Source organism: Acanthopagrus latus, chromosome 19, assembly GCF_904848185.1.
Source record: "Acanthopagrus latus isolate v.2019 chromosome 19, fAcaLat1.1, whole genome shotgun sequence".
Taxonomy (NCBI): Eukaryota; Metazoa; Chordata; class Actinopteri; order Spariformes; family Sparidae; genus Acanthopagrus; species Acanthopagrus latus.
This window is the reverse complement of record NC_051057.1, coordinates 13,149,697-13,175,125: the sequence shown is the minus strand read 5'-3', so window position 1 is coordinate 13,175,125 and position 25,429 is coordinate 13,149,697. Positions and strand designations below refer to the sequence as shown.

The 25,429-nt window shown below is 42.4% G+C and overlaps 1 protein-coding gene across 2 annotated transcripts in view; it reads right to left on the bottom strand.

The window, feature by feature from the left end:
* The window catches only part of stau2 (staufen double-stranded RNA binding protein 2), an 86,977-nt gene that overhangs the window by 29,025 nt on the left and 32,523 nt on the right, over positions 1-25,429 (bottom strand). For both annotated transcript variants that reach the window (XM_037078290.1, XM_037078291.1), the window contains exons 8-12: positions 24,799-25,011; positions 24,285-24,422; positions 20,199-20,327; positions 18,055-18,112; positions 10,603-10,964 (exon numbers count right to left, since the gene is read on the bottom strand). In XM_037078290.1, the coding sequence (XP_036934185.1) occupies positions 10,603-10,964; positions 18,055-18,112; positions 20,199-20,327; positions 24,285-24,422; positions 24,799-25,011 (900 nt within the window). The remainder of the gene's footprint in view (positions 1-10,602; positions 10,965-18,054; positions 18,113-20,198; positions 20,328-24,284; positions 24,423-24,798; positions 25,012-25,429) is intronic.

Sequence of the window (25,429 nt, the reverse complement as noted above, 5' to 3'; positions counted from 1 at the left end):
ATACAGGAAAACATCAGTCAGAGCACAAAAGTCAACTGAAGCCTCTTAAGTTTTCAGTGGGAAGGGCTTGGCTTGAGAGTAAATCTTGCATGTCTAATTGCCACCACAGAGCATTTGTGGAAATTACCCCACGCAGCTGTACGGGGATGGCAAGGGGAATTAATGCAATGATGTGTAATTGAGGAGGGGGCATCTTGAAGGGGTGGTGATGACATCACTGGTGACCCCTCATCATTGAGAGGTGACCTCTGCAGGCATTCCTAAATGCTGTGCAATCAGGACTGTTATGACATGATGCTCCTCTGGGACCAGCTGCTCCTGAGATCCAAGGGCTTCGGTAATACAGCACACTTGTCTGCCCTACTTCTCACTGCTCTCACTCGGTGCACATGTGTGTATTCACATGTTTATGCGTGCATGCGGTTGCCTGGCCTACTTATGCCCAGGACAGCTGCAGGCATCTAGATAAGTGACACAAATAACTACAAGAAGTGAAAGAAGAGAATCGGACAAAGGACAGAAGGAACATTACTGATTCACAACGGCTTTCAGACGTCAGTGAGGTAATGAAAAAAGTGAGCTCGCAGGTATGGGAAGATACAGCTAACGTAAGAGAGCTTCTAGCTACATCAGCACAAATGGACTGCACTTTAATCTCAACGCATAATGTGATTCAGGCATAATAAAACAAAAAATCTGTTTTTTGATTGATTACAAGTTGAATTTGCTACAATAAATACCACAATCAAGATGCACAAATCAATTTCACATACTTCTGTAGATCAATGAATGACTTCCAGGAAGATGTGCTGAAAACAGGTTGATGCCAGAAACTGCTGAATTTATATACAACGTGTGTGTTGGTTTGTCTCTGTGTATTTTTGTTGGCTGCGAAGCTCGAAGTTGTTACTGTCTCCTAATCGACAGAAAATGTCACAACACAAAAAGTGTGTGTTCATCTTATTTAGCCTACACTGTTGGCTACACATGCTGAACTCGTGTGTGTGCGCACATGCAGGCTGTATACGACCTGTGACTGAAACCTTCCAGAGCGAGTGTGTGAGTGTGTGTGTCTCTGAATGAGTTATGATCATATGTGGAAGTGTGTGTGTCTGTTTGTGTGTGTGTGTGTGTGTCCCAGCCAGCCAGACGCAATGGATGTCCGCCCATTAGGATGCAGACCTATCAAAGCGTACCCATGGAGACATGAACATGTGCACACAGAGATATGTGATGTAACGTACAGTACATGAGTAGACACACATATACTGGTGTGCGTGGACACACGCGCGTGCGCATGCACACACACACACACGCACACACACACACACACACACACACACCTGCCGATGAGGAGATGGGCCCACAGTGATAAACTGTGGAATGCTATCTGTTATGTGTATGAATGATGAATGTAGTAAAGTGAGCTGTGGAAAAAGCCTTCTCTGACAAGTTAATCTCTAATAAATTCTCCAGACTTCAACATTGAGGGGAAAGAGAAGAAAAAAACAGAGGAGGGGGACGTTTTAGGGGTCAAAATATACTTGTTTGGCAAAAAGGAGTTGAAAATGAGCTGAAAATACAGCTTCTTCCATAATCTTTTGAATTTACTGTGTTTGAAGAACTACAGGACTATGTTTTACGATATGAATCTTTGCGTTTGTAAGGGGAACTTTCCACCATTCTGGTCCATGAAGGCTGTATAAAGGCCTGTGGATGGGAGCCTGTGATGTATTGTGTAATCATGCTGTCTGATCGGCGGGCACTTCACTCGGTACATCCATTGCGAGCTGTCAGGACCCCAGCCGAGGGTGAGGCCCTTCCATGGTGCTGGAGGAAACAGACGCTCTCTCAGTCTCTCATTGTAAAAAGATATATGCTTGGATATATCAAATTTCTAGTAATTTCAAACTTCTCCCATTGTCTGTGTGAGTGTATGTGCACACAAGTGTGTATGTTCAGTTGATGGAATCTACCAATTACGACATATCTTTGACCATGAAGGGGCAAAGATTAGGAGGTCTCGAACACTAGATGAAGCTTGTGTAACCCAGCAACAATGAATTCATTTTACATAAGTTATTAAAAATTTATTATTAGACACTATACAGGCGCTTTACAAGTAGGATGTTTGAGGTCTGTGTTTTATGCATGTTTTTGCCGAAAGCATTCGGTCTGAGGAATTTAGGAGGGTGTTTTTGTCTACAGATGATTAACGTACTATTATCTTACAGCAGGTTTATGATCCCATTACTGTTAGAGAAGCAACAACCAATTCTGTTTTCTGTCCTTTAAAAGTCTGACCTGCCTGCCTGTTACTGAAATGTCTGTCTAAATTTTAGCTACCACTTATAAGCATTTACACAGTGTATACTGGTATATCAGGGACTCTTATTGTGAAATGTAAAAAAAGGAGGAGTCTGTAACCAATTCAAACGATGTGTGAGTAATAAAAAAGTTGCTGCTCTTGTTAAGGTACCAGATCCTTATACTTGAAATAAATGCGCAATTCATGGACTGCCATGAAATACTCACTCAAATACAAACGATCATGTTCCCCATTACCATCATCAGTGAATTCTTTTAATTTGTCAAGAATTTCTTGATTTAAACATTTGAAATGTCTGCAAAGCTTCATCTCCCATCATCCTCAACTGTGCTTGGTGTTTAGTGCTAATTAGTAAACGCATGCATGCTCACACACGACAAAGATGATGAACAAGGTAAACATTGCACCTGCTAAACTTCAACAACATGTTAGCTCAGTCACTCTGAGCTTGTTAGCATGCCGACATTAGCATTTTGTTCAGGGCATCGCTGTGCATAAGAACAGGCTCAAAGGACAAACTCCACTCTTAGTCTGGTTCCTTATGTGCTCAAGTTTTTGTCTTCTTTTTTCTTCTCCTCTCACAGATCTTAAGATGAGATCTGGGAAAACTGCTGTTGCCAGCCTCTCATGCCCACTGACATACTGCATATGATTTTGGACTACATCGACCCTGATACTCTAAATGGCCGGAGGTTCAGGGCAAACAAAGCTGCTACTCTAAAACCCTTGAGAGCACTCTGCCTGAGAGTAGTTGAAAGAAAAAAGTCCAAGCTCTAAGGAACCCATTATCTAAAATTCCCCAAATAGATTTGCTAGAGAAATTCTGCGCATTTCTTATGCAATCCAGTCAAGGAAGCTGATAATTCCACTGAGCCGATTCTGTTCATGTCTGTCTATTTTGGAGGGAATACAAGAATGCCAAAAACAGGGATGGGTGTCAAAGTAATAAATCCAAAAGTAGCTAGAGTCACAAGTGTAGCAGAGTATGCGCTAAACTGTGGCAGAACAGTTGCCTAGTGTAACTTAATTTGCTGTCCTCATTTCCTCTGTAAAAAGATGAGGGTATGTTTTACAGTAAGAAATGGTAAAACATCTCCTGTCATCCCTATAAGCTACTTATTTTGCTTGCTCCACCTGCACCTTCAGCTGCCTCTTTCTCTTGAAAAGAGATTCCCCTCATCAGGGAGGTTATGTTCGCCCTCGACCCAGAATAGACCCAATTAACTTTTGTTGTGGATATGAATTAAGGGATGGATCCAGGAAATGTTTTCTCTTTCTTTAAGATTAGGCTTTATTTGACACTTCTGTTCATTTCGCAGAGAACAATGCATAGTTGTTGATGAAAAAAAGCATATCTAAACGGCTGGTATCTATGATTAAGTACAATCTGATGAGGAGCCAAATGAAAATCTGGATCTGGTGGATTTAAAAATGTTTCATTTGATATTTGACTGGAATGGATTAAAGGGAATTGTCAGTCTTCGTGGAGGTATGCACTCTTTTTTTTAAATCACAATTTCCGGAAATAGCTCAACACATTGTTAAATATACCTATTTGCTTTCTTGTTGAGAGCTTTTGGCACCACTTTTGTATGTGTACATTAAAAATGAAGCTAGAGCTATCAGCTTAGCATAAAAACAGCTAGCGCAGGTCTGTTTAAAAGACCAGAAAATTTTCCCACCAGCGCCTTTACATGATTACCATGTTATAGCTATTTTGTGTAATATGTTCAACAACGTGTGTGAAAACTATAATTTGCGGTTCCACTGGGGGTGTATGTTTCTCAGAGGTTGCCAAGCTTGGTGGATTTATTTATCTTTGGACAGGGCCAGGCTAGCCGTTTTTACAGCAAGAGATAATGTGCAGATAATAAAGAGAGAACTGTTTGAATTCCATTCAAAGTGCCAGGTTAACACACCCTCCATCTGCCCATGCTGGCACACAGCTGTTATCACTGCCTTATGTTGAGAACTGCATGAAACGTGATCAATACAATCAGAGCACAAAGAAAAAAAAAAAAAAAAAAAAGATTATGCTGCATATTCATATTTGCAATGTGCTGTGCTGGCACTTGAGGGTATTTGATTTAAAGGCTTGCAAATGGGCTTGATTGTGGTGTAAAAACATCATCACTCAGTTTTGCCAAACACGCACAGACGCAGGCAGACGCACCGACACGCACACACAGGGCCACCATGTAAGCAGAGAGACTGTGCGCCGAGCCAGCACAGCATTAACAGTCTGATTTATACCACCGACAAAACTTGTTTTCGAAGATCTCTCTTCACACAAATATGCCGCAGAGCGCAGCTGGAAGCCATCACCCTGCCGCAGAAATCAAACGTGGTGGGATTAGCCATCCCAAAATGTATTTTCTAAGGCAAATCCCAGAGTAAACACAGAGTAGAGGAATGAGACGATGACAAGGAAGTTGGAAACAAACTGTTAGAGTCTTTGAACGTTTGTACCAGATCAGGCGTTTGATGTTGATACAGAGAGATGAGCGTCAGCAGTGGAGATCAGGAAAAGAGGGGAAAAAAAAAAAAAAGAGAGGGAAACTGCCAGGCAGGTACAAGGTGTAGTCGGCACCATCTGAAGGGGTTTTTCAATACGGCCAAAGAAGGAAGCAAAGAGAGAGAAGAACAAACAACGTGAAAGTGTGAGAAATCCTGGGAACTGTACTGAATGGATTTCAACACCAGCCACCCGCCAAGGATAGTGTTTTCATTAACATGGGATTTCCAACATAGAAGTTCTGATTCCAGCACAGCAAAGAGTGCGGGAACCCTCCCTTTTTCTCTCTAAATCCATCTCCCGAGTTAAGCCTGTCATGGCTAGATAACATAGCTCAGCTGATCGCTATCTCTGCTGTGTTATTGCGTTTGGATTTAGCAGGTGGACAGAACTGATAGACACAGTAGATACCATTCAGCTCTTCCAGACACAACCTGGGACGTTTACAGTACAGTATCTCTGATCGCCATATGCAAGAGGATATTAACAATTTATAAAACGTTGCAATTTCCTGTGTCACTAAGAGTTAACATCTAACCCCTCATTCTTAGGATGCACCCTTCAGAATTATCCACGTAACTTCACGTACACTCAAATAATACAAACTCGTCTATCAGGTTGCGTTTTATGCCGGTCATCAAAACTCCACAGGCTGCTTTAAATCTCTGCCACAATACACAAAGTGGTTCTGTCATAGTTTCCATTTGCAAAACCAGAGCAGCACAACCTCAGGAGGGGTGTAATTTCTAATTCATGCTGACAAAGGTGCTACATTCACTGTAGCTGCCAGTTACGTGGGAATATGGCTTATTGTATTATACGCAGCTAAAATAATGAGATACATGCTTCCTGTTCTGTGTCATATTGTTTTTTACTGTATGCACTGCTGTTTTCACAAGGTTCATCTAATATATGATCAGTTAACTAGAACGCAGGGTGACGAAATGCTATTCAAATGTCAAATCGAATTGACGTCATCATGGACATGATTTAAAGTGAGACCACGTAACTTTTGACAGAAGGACAGGATATTATCAATATTTACTATGTACTTTTGCAAAGTTATAACTAAGTTTAAACAGAGGTAACATGAGGAGGATGGATATTTTAACATTAGAGGTTAGCACCCTGAACACCATGTCGTGAAAATGTTATCGTTCATCAGACGTGACAAACACATCATATGATGCATGTGTTTAAGGCCAGAAACATCATAACCGAGACAGAAAAGCCCATTTGTGGGAGCAGATCAGCTGGACACAGAATGTTTTTATCACCCTACCTTTTGTAAGATTCTGTTTACATAGCGTTACATTAGCTACCTCACAAATGTTACTCTAAACCAAAATTGGTGTGCTTTGGACTGTGCTTTATTTCAGTGGTCCCTGCACTTTTCTGTGAAACTAATGGACAATGTGATGGGACTCAGAGTGAGATTCATTTGTATGTTAATTGCATATATGCAATATTTTGTTTTCTATTATCATTTATTATATTATCTTTTAACCATTTGAACTTTGACTCATAAAATTAATTCAAACAACCATGACTTTTCAATTTTTTCACCAAAATCAATTTATTTTCTAAACTCAGGTAAATGCAAAAAAATACGCCATTGACTCTGGGGGAAAGTAGAGAGCAACATGGAGGCCACTGACAATTACTTTTTTACATCTTTTTTACTTCAGTCTCTCTTCAAAACTTGCTGACTTCAAAATGTTGGAGTGCTGCTTGAGCGGAGAAGAATGGAAAACAATTTACGCGCCAACGTCCTTAACTTCAGTGTGCGTCATAGCATTGTACTCTTTCCCATTGAAGACAAAAGCCAGATGTTCAGTGTGAAAGGGGTATAACACAATTTAGCGTTAATGCTAATTGCTAAGAAAAGCACATTAACTTGTAGCCACAGTGACTGCTGTTCAGCAAAAGTTACATAGTCTCATTTTAGAATTTGGGTTTTCACACCCTGGAGCTGAACCAACCGCTGCGTGTCACTTTGGATGAAAGCATGTTTTATTACTCAAGTTATGGATGTAAACAAATTAGGTCCACTAATCCAAATCATAAATCTGGTTTAAAAAGAAAACCATGACTCACAAAGAGAACCAAAGATAAACTTAGATTATCTTTGTCCTTAAATCCCTTCTTAGTATTGGTGCACAAATAAAAGCAGCATGTGATCTCTGTCTCTCACACACACACACACACACACACACACACACACACACACACACACACACACACACACACACACACACACACACACACACACACACACACACACACACACACACACACACACACACACACACGGTCTTTCATCCACACTTCCTTTCTCTTTGCCCCTTTCACTCCCCTCTTCTTCATTAACTCGCTCATCCACAGAATCACTCTGCCGGTTCGCATTCAGACATGGACAAACAGAGAGAGCGGCTCTGATAAACACTCCGGGCTTCCAAGAATCGAGCAGGTTGGAAAAATAACGTGCGCACAGACCGCTGTGAAGGGATGAGAGGGAATAAATCAGCTCTCAAGTGCCAGATTTGTTTCAGTCCAGGTGTGTATGATGGGAAAAAAAAATCATTAGATTTCCATCAATCGTTGATCTTCTATATAAAAATCTGCTGCCTGCCCAAAAGGGAAGTTATAGTTAATAACGCGAAGTGACGGCCGTCGGTGATGACTCTATTAAGTAATGTGATGGCAGAATAAATGGGCAGCTGGTGACTGCAATGCCGGGGTCAAACCCTTCAACTTCTTCAAATGGTGAGAGTTTTGTGGATGCGAAGAGGAAGAAATAAGAAAAGAGGAAGCGATCAGATGAGGTAGAGATGATGAAAGACAGCAAGAACAGAAAAGACGGGGGAAAGAATAAAAGGGAGAATCTGTTACGTGGCTCTTACTCAGTACTTCATCCTTGGTCCATGTGTTGTCTATTACCTCCCGCCTCTTTGTTTCTGCCCTACTTCCAGCGCACATACCCGCCGTGCCAACAACACGCCAGCCAAATTAATAGGAAATACACACACGCACACATACATACAAATACGCCAGGGTAAGTGCCAGCATCCTTTCTCCAAGCTGGCACGAGTACAACACACTGTTGCTTATCCAGTCAGAGCTTCCACCAGAGGCTATTTTCCAATCAAATCAAAAGAAGGGCTTAGCAGGTAGGCCCGGGCCTTTGTCTGTGGAGCTGGATGGATGAAACAGACACTATGAGAATGTCTTCGGTACTTACTTAGCTGCTTTAATCCAGTGTTGGCTGGTCAGTGTAATCCGCTCACTTGGATAACATAATTACATTACAAAAACAAAGTTACTAATCAGACAAGGAGATTATTATCAAATTACTTTTAAAAAATTACTTATGGCGGTCATTAGCGCTCATGTTTTGTCAAGTGTGGCCGGCTCAACACAAAGCGCCGCATGACGTGCGCAGTGGAAAAGCAGACAAGTGCATTTTTTGGCAAAAACATTTGAAATCTGTGGTGGTTTAGCCCACAGAAACACATAAGAATACATAAGCCTTAAAAGGTCTGCCTAACATGGCTTTGTAGGCGACCAGAGGTTCTCATTACAAACCCGCATGATATGAAACATTCCCTCAATAGAACACATATTGTCTGCATGTCTCAATTACAGCCTGATTTCCTTGCTAAAGAAACACACACACACAAACACACACACACACACACGGAAATATCCATGTAGTGTTTTGTGTGTGTTCACTCAGATAAATGCATGCAGAAGATGCACAGGCAGTGAATTCACTCACATTTATGCGATATGGTTTGTACACTATGAGAACGACAAGGACTTAAACTTCACACACAGGCTTAGCCCAACTCCTCCATTACCACTAAACAGAACCTGCTGTGTGTGCATGTGTGTGTGTGTGTGTGCATGTGTGCACGTATGTGTGTGTGTGTGTGTGTGTGCGTGTGTGTGCGCGCACGCATATGTACAAGTGTGTTTGGGCTTGGCCAGGCAGCAGAGCTCTCTCAGGTTACACACACACAGGAAGGCTCAGAGCAATAACAAAGGCCTTTCAAAGGAACCCTCAGCAGGTTAAGATAAAATGTTTTCGCTCAAACTGATAAAAAGCATCTGCAGCTTAAATGAACAGGCGCTGGTATCAGTGGCATGGTATGTACCGCAGATCAGCCGGCACTGATTAAAAAAAGACACTGGGCTGTCCTCAGAGTGCTAACAGCGAGTGTGTGTTTCTGTTCTGTGTGTGTGTCCGGCCTGGTAATGTCAGAAGCACCTGTGAGGTTTAGTTCCAGCTCTAAATCCATCGCCTGCCAATAGTGTCCACAGTGAGAGACAGAAAACGGATAGTGTGTTATCGAGACTCCACACGAGTCCGCTTGTTCTGTTCGAGCACCACTTTCAGTGCCCTCTTCTTCTTGGAAAGGGCTTTTCTAAGCACGCGTTTTAAACACAGAAAGCCTGCATCTCTCATGTGGAGAGGTTTGAAGTGATGTGTGTGCGTGTGTGTGTATGTGTGTGTGTTTTCTGCTTTATAAGCACACAGGTTGTGCAGGACATTCTTATTTACAGCAATGGCCAAGAGGGAGAAGAAACAAGACAGCAAAGTGCATGTGCAAGCATGTGCGTGTGTGTGTGGTTATATTTATGCATGGTCACGCTAACATCTGTGCCGTCACTTTAGCGTGTGTGCTTACTGTACCGCAGGGTGTCTCATACTTTAAGTTTAAATTATGACTTTTATTACCTAATTGATGGCAGTTAAAATGAAATACAAGCCCACATTCCACAAATGAAATAAATGTGGAATCTGAAACAATTGCACGCCTATCAGCAGGGAGGCGTCCTCGACAGGGCTTTACACCAGGAGAAACAAAGCACCACCACACCACAACACACCAACTACCTTACAGGAAAATTTATTACAACTAAAGTCTCACCTTCTTAATTTTCTACCAATTCTCTTCCAGTTATAATCACATTATTAGTACATAATTAGTCCAATGGAGAAGGGAACGCAATATCAGATGAGTGATTAAACCAAAAGTTTATGAATAACTGCACAGGAAAACTGTGTGAATGGATACCTACAGTAGGCAGTGTTTAACAGTAGAAATGCCCATCCATGCTTGAAATTAAAAGCTCCTCTAACGTGAGAAGAAATATCTACATAAAGACTTGTTAAGCTTAAGGGAATTACGCAGTGGTGCTTCATCACACAGCAAAGGTCACGTTTAAAGAGCGAGTAAGCTACTGGTTGAACAATCAGCCCGCAAAGATATTGATAAAATTAGATAGATCAGGATGTCCAATTCAGATCAGCTTGATCACATCATACTTTTGCTTCGCAGTAGTGTAAAGGTGTCAGTAACTGATCACCTGTTCAATTCATACTCCAAACAAAGCATATCACCACAGTGACTGTCGTAGCTGCAGTTATCTCAGCCAGTGTGGCTGATGACACTACTAATGCTGCAGGCGCTCATCAATAGTCCCGACATTTGGTGTTTCAGGGTTCTAATTGTTATTTCTCAACTCTTAACTAGGAAACAGTTGAAAAATGCTGACAAAGTGTAATTTTCTTTTGACAAATAAGTTTGCTTAACCTGGTAATCTTGCTGTGTTTCCAGTTCTCAGCAGTTTATTTCCTACCAGTAGGTAATATTGGCCAAAACTAAAGATGTAAGGGTCAGGTTGCATGATACTAGAATTTCCATTAAATGTTTATATTTTTGAATATAAATACACTCTTGAAATTTCTTACCTGGAAGCCCTGGATGCGAGCCAGGTAGTCCAGCTGCTGTGCAGGCTGCACCGAGACGCCGCAGGCGAGGGCCGGGTTCTTCCCCTTCATGGTCAGGGAGGCGTCGGCTGTGGGTGACTGACCGTTAAGCAACAGCTCCCTAGCCATTGTAGCGGTCGGGCTGGGAGAGGAGGCTGAGCCGCTGTAGTACGGAGGGTGTCCTGGGGGCAGCGGTGCGGAGCAGGGCCCCATGTCTTTGGATGCCATGTAGTTGACGGAGCCACCGCTGCTGCCGCCGGGGCCTGGAGCGCTGCCCCCCTGCTTCCTGCTGGCCTCCATCTCCTGGTAGACATCGGGGCTGAGATGGAGCAGACCCTTCTGGGCTGAAGTTGTTCAAGGAAGAAAAAAGAGAGAGAGAAGAGAAAAAGTGTGTTATGATTCTCATTATTGACCACTGAAATGATTTGCAGACACATTCCTCTGTCTCTCGCTACCAAACAATGCCAGGGTGTGTGTGTGTGTGTGTGTGTGTGTGTGTGTGTGTGTGTGTGTGTGTGTGTGTGTGTGAGACAAGCGTGTGCGCTGGCTCCCAAACTGGCATTCCATCACTGAACGTAGATGACAGTTTCATGTGGTTTGGCACCTCTGAGCACTATCAAAGTCTCTGCTGGGAAACAGACACACAGCCTCTCTCTTTCTCTTCCTCAAACACAAACACACAGACACAAACGGAGCATCTACCAATATCAACAGAGCCGCTATGACTTCATCATTGATGGGAAACAGCGCTGTCAGCTAAGCGGCATCCTGTTTCACTTTGAAATGCAGACCGAAGAGAATCTCGGAAGCAGGCTGGGTCTCGGATCAAGGTTCTTGGGAGAATATTTCGGTGGCGCTGGGAAACGAAGGGAGCAATTTGGATCTGAGGCACCTCTGACCAACTTTTCAGTCCAGCTGAGCACAACAGCGCTCCAAGACTGTGTTCCGATCCAGACCGTTTGGACAAATCTCAGTCGTTTATGTTGGCTTCATTCACTCTGACATCACTGTCCCGAAATTGTCGTGACAGGTGGAAGCGGGAAACACTGACCGGTTTAGGTTCAACACTTTCATCACTTTGCGGTTGAGGTGAAAGCGAGTGGAAAGATAAATGAGATGTGAAGGAAGACGGAGGGAGAGAAAGGATAAAGAGAGATGAGCTGGGAACCAGTTCAGATGGAAGGCGAGGTGGAGATGAGTGGATGTGAAAACCATGCGGAGCCTCCGAAGCCCAGCCAAGGTCACCAGAGACAGGAAGACCAGCTGTGTGTGCGTGTGTGTCAGGGCTTTCGTCTGTGTGTGCTTGTTTGTGTGTGCGTACGGACCAACAGCTGGGAGAAAGCGCTGGAGTGAGCGCATGACTGACAGGCCACTTCCTGTTTGAGTTAACATTACCATCACACATAGATACACACATACAAAGACAGACACTTGGTCTAAGGTTTCTGGGAACCTGCAGACAGTATTTCCCATTATGAACAATGAAGTTTGCGATCCTTTCCAGAAGAGCAGAGAAGCCGAAGGAAACAGCAATGAAATCCAGGACTTATTACTCATACTACAACAAACTGCCCCATGCCAGCAATGACACAACTGCTCAGATTTTCCCCCCCTCCTCCCAATCATGATGACAACTTTAATTTGAATTTACGCAAGTAAAACTCGCAGGCTTGTGCGTTCGGAATCTATCGCAAAAAATGAAAGGTGTTAGCCAACATGACATCAGCTGTGGACACAGAATACCGGTGGTGGTGGTGGGGGGGCTGGGAAAAGGCAGTGAGTGCAATCCATGTGAGTGTGTGTGACTGTCTGCCGGAGTGTGTGTGGGCGTGCCTGTGAGGATGTTTGCATGTTTGCATGTGATTGAGTGCTTCAAGCCGGTGTCAGCTGATGGCAAGCAAGAGCGTGACAGCAACAGAAGAGAGGGAACGGACGGGAGAGAGAGAGAGTGAGAGTGAATAAGTATGAGTGACGGAGTATGTTTGTGCGTGAGGATGTCGGGTTAGGGATTGTGAAACTGTGTACATGAAGAGAAGCGGAGTGAGGGCTGAGGAGTGGGGATCGAAAGAGCGAAAGGGAGAGTGTGTGTTTGTGGTGCTGGTTCCAGGCAGTTTTTGGAGGGGTCCCACCCAGACTCGGCGTCCGGTGGGCCAGGGGAGCGCTGGAGGGAAGCCAGAGCCAAGCATGAGACTGATCGAAAACAGATAGGGCCGGAGCCCGCCGCTATAAATCACCACGGTGGAGCAAGACCCTCACATAGCTCGCACATGCACACGACGCACAGACACACATCCACGCACACACAAATATGCACAGCAGGAAATGAAATGTGGCAACTCGAGTGAAAAGCCCTGCTGCAATACCCATGGGAATAGAAGAGAGAAAAATCACTCTCTTCTTACTTCTTTTTCTTCTTTCTCTCTGCTCTCCCTTCCTGTCTTCTAAGCCACCCTGTTTGTTGTAGCACTGCATCCCACGGCTCACACAGGGCAAAGGACAGGACTTCAATACACACACACACAAATACAATGAGTGTCTGTGGGTTGCTTGAGGGGTTTGTGTGTTTTATGTGGAAGAGCCGGAAAGGAAGGACAGAGCCATGAGTAAACAGCCTGTGACACTTTTACCTATTTTCTTCCACTTTGCCTTACATAATGCAGATAATGCAGCAATGCTCTTTTATGTGGTGTATGGCTGGCTAATATGAGCACTGTAGACAGTTGGTACATTAGCTCTTGTACAACTGGCCACTACGATACAACTAACCCAGTTTCTGGATGTTAATTTATGATACCATTGTTTTCATACCATTTTTTCACAAAAAAAAGCCATTATTCATTGCATCCTGTAAGCGATTCTTTGTTGTAGTTTTCACGGTTACTGCCGGGTCTGCCTTTCCCGCACAGGATTTAAATTACATACCCAGGCGCAAGAGATTCACAATAAACAGAAGACAATAGCTGATGGATGCACGCAATTCCCATAAAGCAAAAGACAAAATTCAATCATGGGTGATGTTGACAATGTGACGATATGAATCCTCTCAGCCCACAGTTTGTTGAGGTGCACTGTAAACAAATCATGGATGTATTATAACAACTGGATACCAGACTACAGGAAGGCGCCCACTGAATTAAATAAAATGTCTTCATTGTTTCTTTTACAATAGTAGCCTGGAAACTAGAGGAATCTGCAAATTCATGTTACATTTGCTCTTGCAGATGTGTCCACCCCCGTCCTATTCAGCCAATCACAACTGTTTCTCCACTGTGGGGTGCGGGTTTGATACATGGACTTGGTTTGATCAGACACTCTTTGAGCCAATTAGGTTGAGCATGAATAGCGGCATTGACAACACCCATTGGAAAAATCGAAAATGAACTAGACTAGTTCTAGACTACTGCAATATTAGTTAATTGGGCAAAAGCATTTTGAGCCGTAGAGGATGTGGAACCGTTGTCAGCCACTCAAACAACTTGCTCTTCTTATGTTGCATCTTTGTTGAGTCTCATTCCCAGGATGTCAAACACAGATACTTTGGGGTAGCGTTTTGGGCCGAATACTGATCTCAAAGTGAATGAGATTCAACAATAAACTATCTTTCTCCGGCGCTGCCTTCCCTACCATAACACCAATAACCTCAGATGGCTGAAAACCAACCAGGACTGAAATCTTGACGTTTAGAACTGTAAAGTTATGAAATAATACCTGGATACCTGTATCTGAATCTGCTGCATCTGTAACCACAGCCAGCGATGATGTTGTATTGCACAAAAATGAGTATGAGTACCAAAAAAGGAGTATAGTCTACAGCACTCCAGCAAGGTGAGAAGTTAATCCACAGGAGGTCGGCAAAAAAAAACGGACTGTCAGCTGGTGTTCACTTGAACTTTAAAATCTTGTAAAATGTTTTTAATAGGGAAAAGGAACTTAGCTGTGTAACAGCTTCAGTATTTTAAACACTTGTAAAGTCTGTCAAGAGCTGACTGTGAAAACATCAACAAGGAGGAGAAATCAGCTTTACACTTTGATTGCACAATAATGACTCAAGACAAACAACTTTTTTTTCTCTATAAAAAAAAGACAATTTAGCAGAAACTACATATTTTTTCACATGAAGGATGTCCCAATAATTCTGAAGCCAGTGAGCTTTTACTGATGTCTGTAAACCGATTTAGTTATTGCCACTTCTACTCAATAAACTGCGTCGTCAATCAAAACAACGGACAAACCCAAAACATCTTCCATTCAGCATTTGCAGACACACAGAAAACTGAGACCAGCTGTATCTGTTTGAATGAGTTGTAAATGGTGTTTATGCAATAAACATTATTCAGACATTAGCGTCGTGTGAGTGTTGTGTGGTTTGGGCAACTTTAAAGAGGTAATTAGCAGATAGTTAAGTCTCATGCTGAGTGTGAGATAAACTATGAGTGGGAATGGCACCGGACCAAAGGCATGCTCCAAGCCAACAATAGGAATAGACTTTGTTTCCCAGGGGGCTCTGCTCTGGAGGTATTGGGCAACTCCTGGAGCTTGAGCTACCATAGAAACCACAACCACCAAAATAGTTTATCTGAGAGAACAATCATCTATCTGTAAACATCATTTAGATGATATATCTTTCAGAAAATTGGACTAAATCACACATGTGAGTGCTATATAAGTTGTGGCAAGGGCTCAGACCTCATCCGAACCAGTAATGAGCAAACACAAAAGTGAGTGATTAGCCTTACCAATCTGTTTTGTACTTTTCAACACAAGAAAGATGAAACATCACATTCATGCTCCTCTCTGGACTGAAGCTGGATACCCAATGTCAGAGCACCTAAGCCCTGCCAAAAGCCTCCATTAGGGCCGAGTGACGACAGCACATTCGGATCTAATAAGGCTATCTGTTTGTTTTCCACTCCGCTGCTCCACAACTCACACACTGTTCATTTGTCCCAGAAACTGCTCTTTCTCAAGCTGCTGGCATTTACTTTGCTGGCATCCAGAGTGAGACTGCTTGCAGCGCGTCCTTTTATCAAGCTGGGCCATCACAACAAATCACGCTCAGATATTACGATGCACGTAAATCAGCTTAAGCAACATCATGACGCAGATTTTTTGCATTTTTTACACCTGTAATAAATATTAATTAACAACTCACACACCATGTGGAGTAAACGGAAAAATAACATTGCCTCTAGACTCTGGAAACCAGACACTGAAAATAGATGTCAAGTCTCGAAATAATGTTTGACTTTGGTGGGAAGACAGCTTTTTTTTTTTTTTATTGTTTTTATTTTGATTACAGACAAGACGGCCAACTTGACAACAGATACAGCTGATAGAGAGCAGCTGTTTCCTACAAAATTACATCCTTATGCTTTTTAGTTATGAGACCTATCCCCCTCTATAAATGAAATGTCCCAAAAGGCCATAACATTCCCATGTAAGTTCATACATACTATAAATCCTGTCATGAAACTATTTTGTGCTTGTCTACAGTTAAAAAAGTACATAGGTAGAGAAATTTTTTTTCCAAACGAGATGATGACAAAGGAGGCTGTCCTTTCATGACTCCATCTGGTTTCATATCTGACAGACACCTAAACAGATGCCTGTTAAGTAAACGGGTTGCTGTCAGCTTACTTCATCAAGTGGGGATCTGATTCACTGTAGGTCCATCACCTCCGATCCCTGTATTTCATCTAAACTAGCGTCAGCATACTCTATGCTCACAAGGACAATGTTAACATGCTGATGTTTAGCTGGTATAAAATCAATCATGTTTACCATCTTAGTTTAGCGTGTGCACATTCTTTTATTTGCTAACTGGCACTTAATTAATAACTGCAGCAAATTGTCATGGTAATCCATCAAAGATTTTTTAGGATGTTTCACCAAAACCCAAAAGGTTAGGGAAAGTGAGGGCATCATCAAAACCAATAACATTCATCCTCTGGGGATCATGAATGTCTGCACAAAATTCCATGGCGACCCAACCATTAGTGTCCAGATATTCAAGTATGGGCCTAACTGGCAGACTGACTGACTAAAAACCTCCAGAGAGGATGGATAATCTGGGCTGCAAAAATTCAAAATGTTCTAAAATGTCAAATTACCCTTTTCAATCAAGCCAGAGCCAGATTATGCAATGGCATACAATGGCAGACTATGCATACTCTGGCTCTCGAACAGAAGGACTGGTTCCAACATGAAACACTTTGCTGGTCTAGAACACAGAACCACTTAAGTCATGGTCTGGGGCGAGGTTATCGGACCAAGGAACAACTAAAATGGCTTATGAGCTCAATTTTTTTTAAAAACGGGCCACGGTACACTTGTTTTGACTTCTCCACAGGAGAATAAACAAAAGTTGGGCTATGGACACCAAATCGAAACAACAGTGGTCCGAGGACCAGTCGTGTTTGGATGCCAATGTAAGCATTCAAAAGCCAGGAATAACCCATGCAAAGAGTCATTGTAGTTCGCCATAGTTGTTCCTAGCAATGCTGGGAAATTGGAGGCATACACTGTGACTGAGTGATGTGACTCTATGGTGGCTCTCTTGCTAGTGGAATGCAAACTGGTTCACAAAAGGAACCAGCTTCAAACCAGCACTTGCCTTTGGCCAAAGGAGGGTAAAAGAGAGCTGCCTCTTAACCTGTGGCACCATGTGCAGTGGACTGGAAATTTAATCAACAAAGACAAACAACAGCCATAAGCTAATCCAAAAGGGAAAGGATAAAAATGCAGAGTGCAGTACTATATAAAGTCTTACATACAGTAATCTAAATTACCTTTGTAGAGGTGTTTGTATTCATGATTAAGTTTCTTCAAGTTCCAGTACTTTTCAACAAGCTCTTTATCTTATTTTGTCTACAGCTGGTATTTGAGAGAGACGTACAGCTACGTGAGACACATCCTCCTTCGAATAAATAAATAAATAAATAAATATATATATATATATATATATATATATATATATATATATATATATATATATATATATATATATATATATATATATATATATATATATATTTTACATCTTATCATCACATATCCTGCCACACCATTTTGCGTCTGTGTGTGCAGGATTATGGGTATGTGTGTGTGCATCCGTGCTCCAGTGTTCTTGTGTGTTAATCCTGAGTGAAAGGCTACGTTTTTTCCTGCACAGGAAGGCAGTGGGGGGACTCCCCGGAGGGCCTCAGTGTGCCGGCCCTGTAAGCCTGTGTGAATGAGCCTGAATTCGCAGGCTCCCCACGAGGACGCACGGCCGATTAAGCTGACAGTCAGAAGCCCATTGACCAGTCACAGAGATTAAACGCCGGGCCATCTCGGCAGCTAAAACCACCTGCGGGATGGAGGGAGCGATGGAGAGCCAGAGAGGAGGAGGAGAAGGAAATGGAAAGAGACATGGGGAGACGTGCCGATACTCACTGTTACTTGTCGCTTCAGTAAATGATGCCTTTTGTCCGTTCCAGCCTTTGTTGTCCATCTGTAGTGATCCAAAGAGAAGGAGAGAAGGGGGAGGTAAGAGAGATGTAGATTCTTGAACAGACAGCTTCTTCACGCATGTCAGACGAGTTCCTTCCTACTGTTTGGGCCACAAAGAGACGAACGCTCACAGGAGGGGATGCTTAAGGAGCCTAGTGTCTGTCTAGGCCAGCTACTTAATTAGGGGGGTTGTCAGTGTTTGGTAAGTAAAAAAGGCTCCTATTCAATGTGGTACTTCTGCTGTGGTATGCGTGTCTGCCTGCACAAACACACACAGCCACAAACACACGTGTGTGAAACTGAAAAACAAATCATTTCTGATGTGTGTGACATGGCTGTAAACAAATCCGTCCTGCATTTGTTTTAACCCCCACCCAAGTCCCTTCACACTTTTTTCCACAGATCACCCACAATCCCACGGTGCGAATGTAGCACAACAGAGCTCCGAACAGAAAGGGAAACAGGAAAGGAAGGGCGAGATCTAAAGAGAGACAACCTTAGCTTAACAAACACCGTCAACAACTCGGGGTCATCTGAGGATCTAGTGAGAGGTCTAATAGAGATGTTTTCCATCTATTCAGCCTTGAGTGTTACCAGAAAAGGACTCACCTCTTACCAGGAATCAGCAGTCAAATCAAACAGTGAGACTGCTTATTTCCACTACATCAGACTCTAGACATCATAACATGGTAGTTTAAAAGGGCTAACATATAGAGCATGCAGTGAAGCAAAAACATATTTGATAACTTGTCGACACATGCAACTGAAGCGTTTCCACACTTTCAAGGACATTGTTACCATTAGGGATGCATATGTATATATCAGGCTGATAATTTATTGGGAGTTATGTTATCCTAATTATCGAACATTATAAAACTTCATATCATCCATTATTTATCAAATGGGTGAAATTGGAGGATTGTCAGGAAAGATGGAGAAGAAGAAGAACGACAGAAAGAGAAGAACAAAGAAGAAAAGAAGAAAGAGGAAAAAGAAAGGAAAAGAAGATGGAGAAGGAGATAAAGAAGAATAGGGAAAAGAAGGATCGAATGAGAACGGTCCATCCTTCCTCACTACATCTTTGACTCCCTCAGGTGTGTTGGGTGGTGAGTTGTCTTTGGAGAAAACATCCACAGTTATTCTGTTAAGAGCAATGTGTCATCCTTTAGCTATATGGCACTGCTGTCTGAATAAGATATATGCAGCAGCACATATCTAACTAATGAGCTGTCTTGGGAGCGATGAATTCTCTACAGAAAGCCTGGTTATGCAACATCATCTCTATCTGAATCTGCTCCCCTGAGCTCAAAAGCCAATGAGGTGAATAAAGATGATGGAGATCAATGGTTGCTTGCAAAACACGTTCGGTTCAGAGGAGAAGAACAGGTTGCGTAACAGGTCAGCAGCACTGGAACTCGTGATAAATCTGAGAATCCGTATATTTTGAATCCTGCTTGGTGCCGTCCAGATCAGATAGCACGTAGACAGAAAAGGAGCGCTGCAGAGAATTTCTTTATGTAATTCTTCAGTTTACAGCTGGACAGGTAGCCTGCTGCCAGCGTGGCTGGAATACTGATTGCAAGACATCCTATATACACATCAGTGTGTGTGTGTTTCTGCATTTGTAGGAACACTCATGCATAACCTCCTGCAATGGCCTATTTACTGTATGGTCCCTCTATAGTATATGGTATGCATCAACTGTGACTTACATTTAACACTGTGAGTCACATGAATTCATGTTAAAATACGAAAATGTCGAAAAACGCAACGTTAACGAAGTTAAGAATTTAATGGGGTCTTTTCTGGGCTGAGAGCCATCCTCCATCGCAGTATTGTGGAAATCTGTTCAGTAGTTTTCATGTAACCCTACTCCTTAATTTATCTGGCAGGTTAACCTTAACTGTTGTCTTAAGATGAAACAGTATCTATTCAAACCATTTTTTTTTTTTTGTTCTGTCCTCATCGATAATGAAAGAAAATGTACAGCACACTAAACATACAAACTACCCACCTAAAACACTAAAAATAAATGGCTTTGAAATATATAAACTGGTGTAAGCAGGAGAAGAAAGAAGAGTTCATACCTCGGTGGGGTTCTGAGGGACCGTGGAGGCCTTGTAACCCAGCTGCAGGAGCATCGCCTCGGCTGCATTTCGCTTGGCCACCTTCTTGTTGGGTCCTGTTCCCGTGGCAACCTCGTTATTCACCTTCACCTGCATGTGCATGGATGCAAAAGCATGCACAGAAACGCACAGAAAGCCACAAGATTGAAGACATCATTATATTGCTTTCAGACTAACAATGAATATTATGGCTGTACAGAAAACTAACATAATATAACTGAATCACAAAATGAAAACACTTCTCTCACTGCTTCCCACTTCCTGTCACACTTTTGTTCCCTTTTCAGCCGAGAACACTTTGAGCCGAGTCAGCCGTGCGATTTTACATCGCAACAAAAAGGCCTCCGAGTGAAGTGTTTGTTTTTCAGCGATCCCAAAACATTAAATCTGTCTACACAGAATGTAAGCAGATATTTCCAAGAGAATATCAGACGTCGTTATGTTATGCAAACAGACAATTACACTCTACAAATAACATTCTGGGAGCCAAAGCCTGTGAACGGCGAGGCCTCGGTGCACTCGCTCAAAGCGGTCTGACATGCTCACTAAGTGCTCGTCTGAATGCTTCAAGCGGGCGCATAACAACATACAATAAGACGCAAAGCCTTAATAAATCACCAAATTGCTAAAAATAAACACAATCAGTCATTTGCAAAAAAATTTGTAAAAATGTGTGGGAGCCTTTTCCCTGTAACTGGTGATGGGTTCAGAAAGAAAAAGACAAGAAAACAGAGACTCATTTGAGCCCTGCTGCTTACTGAGGGAAACAATGCGGAAATTTTAGAAGAGTGAGTGGACTGCACAAAAGGATAAAACACACACACACACACACACACACACACACACACACACACACACACACACGAGCACACACACACTCAAAGGGCCTTATGTGTGTATCAAAGAGGCATGGAGAATAGGTTTGAGGCTGAGTTACTGACCGATGTTAAGAGAAGCTCTGTTCTTCTTATGAAAGAAGAGGATTACGGAAAGAGAAACAAAGAGCAAGAGTTTGACTGAGAGGGACGGACACAGAAAGAAGAGTAGGAATAGAAAGAGAAAGAGAAGCGCAGATAAAACTTTGCGCATAAATTACGATGGACTAAGCAGCTGTGCTATGAATGTAACAGACTGCTGAGTGTGGCTGGACTTACACATAACCTAAAATAAACTACAACCAAGACAAATACAAAGTAATAAACGGTTTAAGCATGAATAAAAAATGTAATGTCAAGATTGCCAATCTCTGCAAGTTTTGCACAGCTGTATTTACATTTATGTTGGCTAATCAATGCAGCTTTGCTGCAATCATCATAAGTACATTTACTTAGGAACTCAACATAAATTTTGATTTTTTTTTTTTTAATTCACATCAGCACTTTCATTTTCAGGCAATTTTTGAACTGCACAAGTTTCTTTTCAGACAGCATTCTGCATTAGAGCCATAGAAGAACATTTTTTAAATAATTTATTTTGTTGGGGGGGGGATGCTGTCTATATTCAGATAAATGCTGAATATCAAATCTGATAACTGTTGATGTGTCAATACTAACAGTGATGGAATGTACTTGAGTACAAATTTGAGATATTTGGAATTTTCCTTGAACTGCAAACTTCAAGCCAAGGAAGTGCATTTTTTGGATAATTGATTTTTCACAACTAGATAAAAAGATTCTGATGCCAGAAACATGCTGAACACTGAATCCTATAATAGCCCAGGCCAATTATCACTTGACTCATAACAAACAATAGAACTAGTAGTGTGCGGATCAATGCAGAAATATCAATATGCACCCGATCCCTCTGTTCTGGGATTGATTTTCATATAAAAAGCTTGATATCTATGCTCAGAAATTTTGGGTAAACATGTATTGTATCACCAACAGGGTTACTTCCACTTGTCATGCACGAACCAGGCTCTGAATGTAGAAGGTGCCTGACACAGAATGAATGATGAAGACTGACGGCAACTGCTGTCATGTACAGAGTTTTTCAGTCCTCAGAACAGCATGTGATGTGTAAGTGAGGTCTGCGACGTACTGTGGCAACATCACAAGCATTGTTAAGCATCTGAGATTGAATAATAGTATAGAATGTGGTGATATGCGAAACAGAAGTTATCAAGTTATCAAGACACAGAGACAGTGGATGTACAGACTGGTGACTTTAAGTGATGTCACTGACATGTCTGCCTCGGTTTCAGTTTTTGTGCTAATGTTCAAACAACAAGAGTTCCCTGGGATGTTACAATTGTTGAATGCCGTTTTATTCGGCTTGTCCTCTAACTTTGCATAAACTGTATTATTATCATGCATGTGAGTGCACTAAGAAAAGACTAGCACAGCAGCTTTTAACTGTAAAGCTGTAAAGTGTAACATCATGTGATAAAAATAGTTGGACAATGCCAGATTCAGTTAAAAACTAATAAGATCCAACCAAAGGCAGACCGAGAGAAATGTGCTAGTGCCAGATCTGAACTGTAATGAACGGATCAACAACATGTCATAATATGTTTTCATGTTGTGGCTCATTTATACATGACGTTCAATAGTTCAAGTAGCTCTGAAATTGCAACTGCAGTATCTGATGAGGATCTTTCTCCATACAAAGTCCCTGCTGTTCCGTTTACTGGATTAGTGATAAACAGCAAATCCTCCATAACTTAGTTAAGGGTTAAAGGTTGCAGGAGCTGACATTTTATTCTGTTAATGAATATGAGTTCCTTGCTACACAGACCACATTCTAATGTCTCTCTGTACCAGAAGACAGTTAGTGGGCTTTCTTTACTCGAAAACAGCTTGAAGTGGCAATTTAGTAGTGTAAAACAGTTGGCTGCTCAATCAAGGAAAACAGGACTGTAAAGACTGATGTTCATGTATTCTGAGCTTAATATGCACGCAATAAAATTAAAATCCAACAGAACTTTTCAAGAGGGAACTGGGAGGATGAGATAGGAGCCGGGGGGGTGGAGTGAGAGGGATAGGGATAAGTCTCTAATAAAGTACAGAAGAGAATTTCCAATTGAATTATAAATCATTTACTCCACAAAGAGCTAAAATTTAAAATCGCTGAGCTTTGATAAGTAGTGCAGAGTGGAAGTGGACATTTGCTTGGACACTAATCACTAATTTCAAGTGACATAGAAAGTTCCTAAAAGTCATCAAGGTAAGGATGATGTCAATTATTCTACTGGTAAAAGGGAATGTCACCTATATGCACAGTTATTGAGTAAAAGACTTAAAGTTTCTGGTATTTGATGTACTTCAGTCTCAAAAGTAACGAGAGAGATTACGAGGAATGTGTCAGCTAAACGAGAATACATACATCGTAAAACACAAAGAGCAGCAACTGTCCCAGGCCTCCTGCTACAACATGAGGTTTGTTAGTTGTATGCATGACTGAACTGGGACAACACACATGACTGAAATCGGAAACTAGATAAGAGTCCCGGGAGAAAACCAAGAAACTCGTGTTCTAGTGTAAAGAGGTTATATAATGCTGCTGCTGGATGCCTTTGGCCAGACAGACAGAGGTTCCTTCTTGTTCTGCCACTGGCTTGCATTTAGTCTTCTTGAACAAAAACGTAGTCAGGAGTATAGCTGCTCTTTAGCTTCCACTTCTCAAGAATACTCACTCATCCTTTGATTTGTCCATTACGGCATATTCACACTGGAGTTACATCGATCGTGTGTTGGGCTTAGAGAGTTGCCAAACAGCTGGTGACTTATACCCAGTTCTGCACCTAAACGCATCCTGCGTAGTGACAGGCGGCTCTGCTGCTGCTCACGCTGTGTAGACATGATGCGAGGGGGAAATTCAGCGTGTGACTGTTAAGCCCCTCTTCTTCCTCTGAATACATAATCCCCATCCTTTCACCCTTCTCCATCTCAGTCCCACTTCCACACCTCATTCAGATTAGACCACGTTAGCTAAAACTTACAACAAATCTCTTGAGGGAAAGTTTGCTCTGTGTAGCAGCGTTAAAGTAGTAAGAAAACAGACAATGATAAGAAAATGAGGAGAACTTCTAATGAAACTGTTCTTTACCTGCATGATGAACTCCCGGCGTCGGGGCATCCCCCTTTCAGAGAGCAGGAGGTACTCAGGCTCCTTCTCCTTCTTGGCCTGCTGGATCTGGGCCAGACGGCTGATCGGGTTCATGCCCTGGCCATAGTCTGGTCCCGTCTGGGACAAAGCGATCAGACACAAAATGGTCGATTCAAATTATGGCATTCTCTTATCATGTTATAACAACCATCTGCACCTGTTTACTGAGCTTTAATGACAGTAATATACAACAGTACTGCATATGAGTAAACGGAAATTGGTCATCTGCAATGGTTAGATGAAAAAGATATGGAGGACACAGGAAATTAATTGGAACAGTATCTCACAATATTGTATTTCACACATTTTTTTAAATGAGAGTGGCACTGGGACTGTCAACTTTTACAAATGTTTCAGTCAAAAAAATGGTGACAATGAAAAATTCTGCCACACGTCTTAAGCTCTCTGCATTTGTACACATTATGTCTCTACACCTGGAGCCCATCTGCAGTACCTTGAGGATGGTCTTGGTGCGTTTCTTGTAGTGTGTCTTGGGTTTCTCCACAGCGGGGATGAAGGGCAGCTTCTTCAGGTCCTGCAGGATGGACAGAGCGGCACGCTTCTTGGAGAGCTTCTTGCTGTTGCCCTCGCCTTCAGCGGAGAACTCCCCGACGGTGACGCGGGTCAGGAAGCTTTTCATGTGTGGGGGGCCGCTCTCCTTTAACACCTGGGGGAAAGATACAGGATGGACAGGTTGGAAATGAGGGACTTGTGTAAATGAAACTTCCAGTTACATCTGCCGTGTACCGGGGCTGTTGCATGGACAGACACATTAGTACAAAAGACCGAAAACTGAGTGATTTTGCGTGATATGTGTGAGGGAGTGTGTGCAGCGTACTCTGCAAACAGCTAAACCAGGTGGTCCAAAACATCTGTTCTCGATGGTCACAGCACTACCCACCCATATGTGTGTGTGTTATTCATATACAAAGCACACACGCACACGCAGACTGAAGTCCAAGCACACACATGAAGAGGAACATGTTCCTAGATGACAGTCTCCAGTGTTGAGGGCTCAGTTTCCTTCCTCTAGCCTCTGGTCACCTGGGAGACCTAAAACAAACACCGGCTGGCGTTAGGTCATG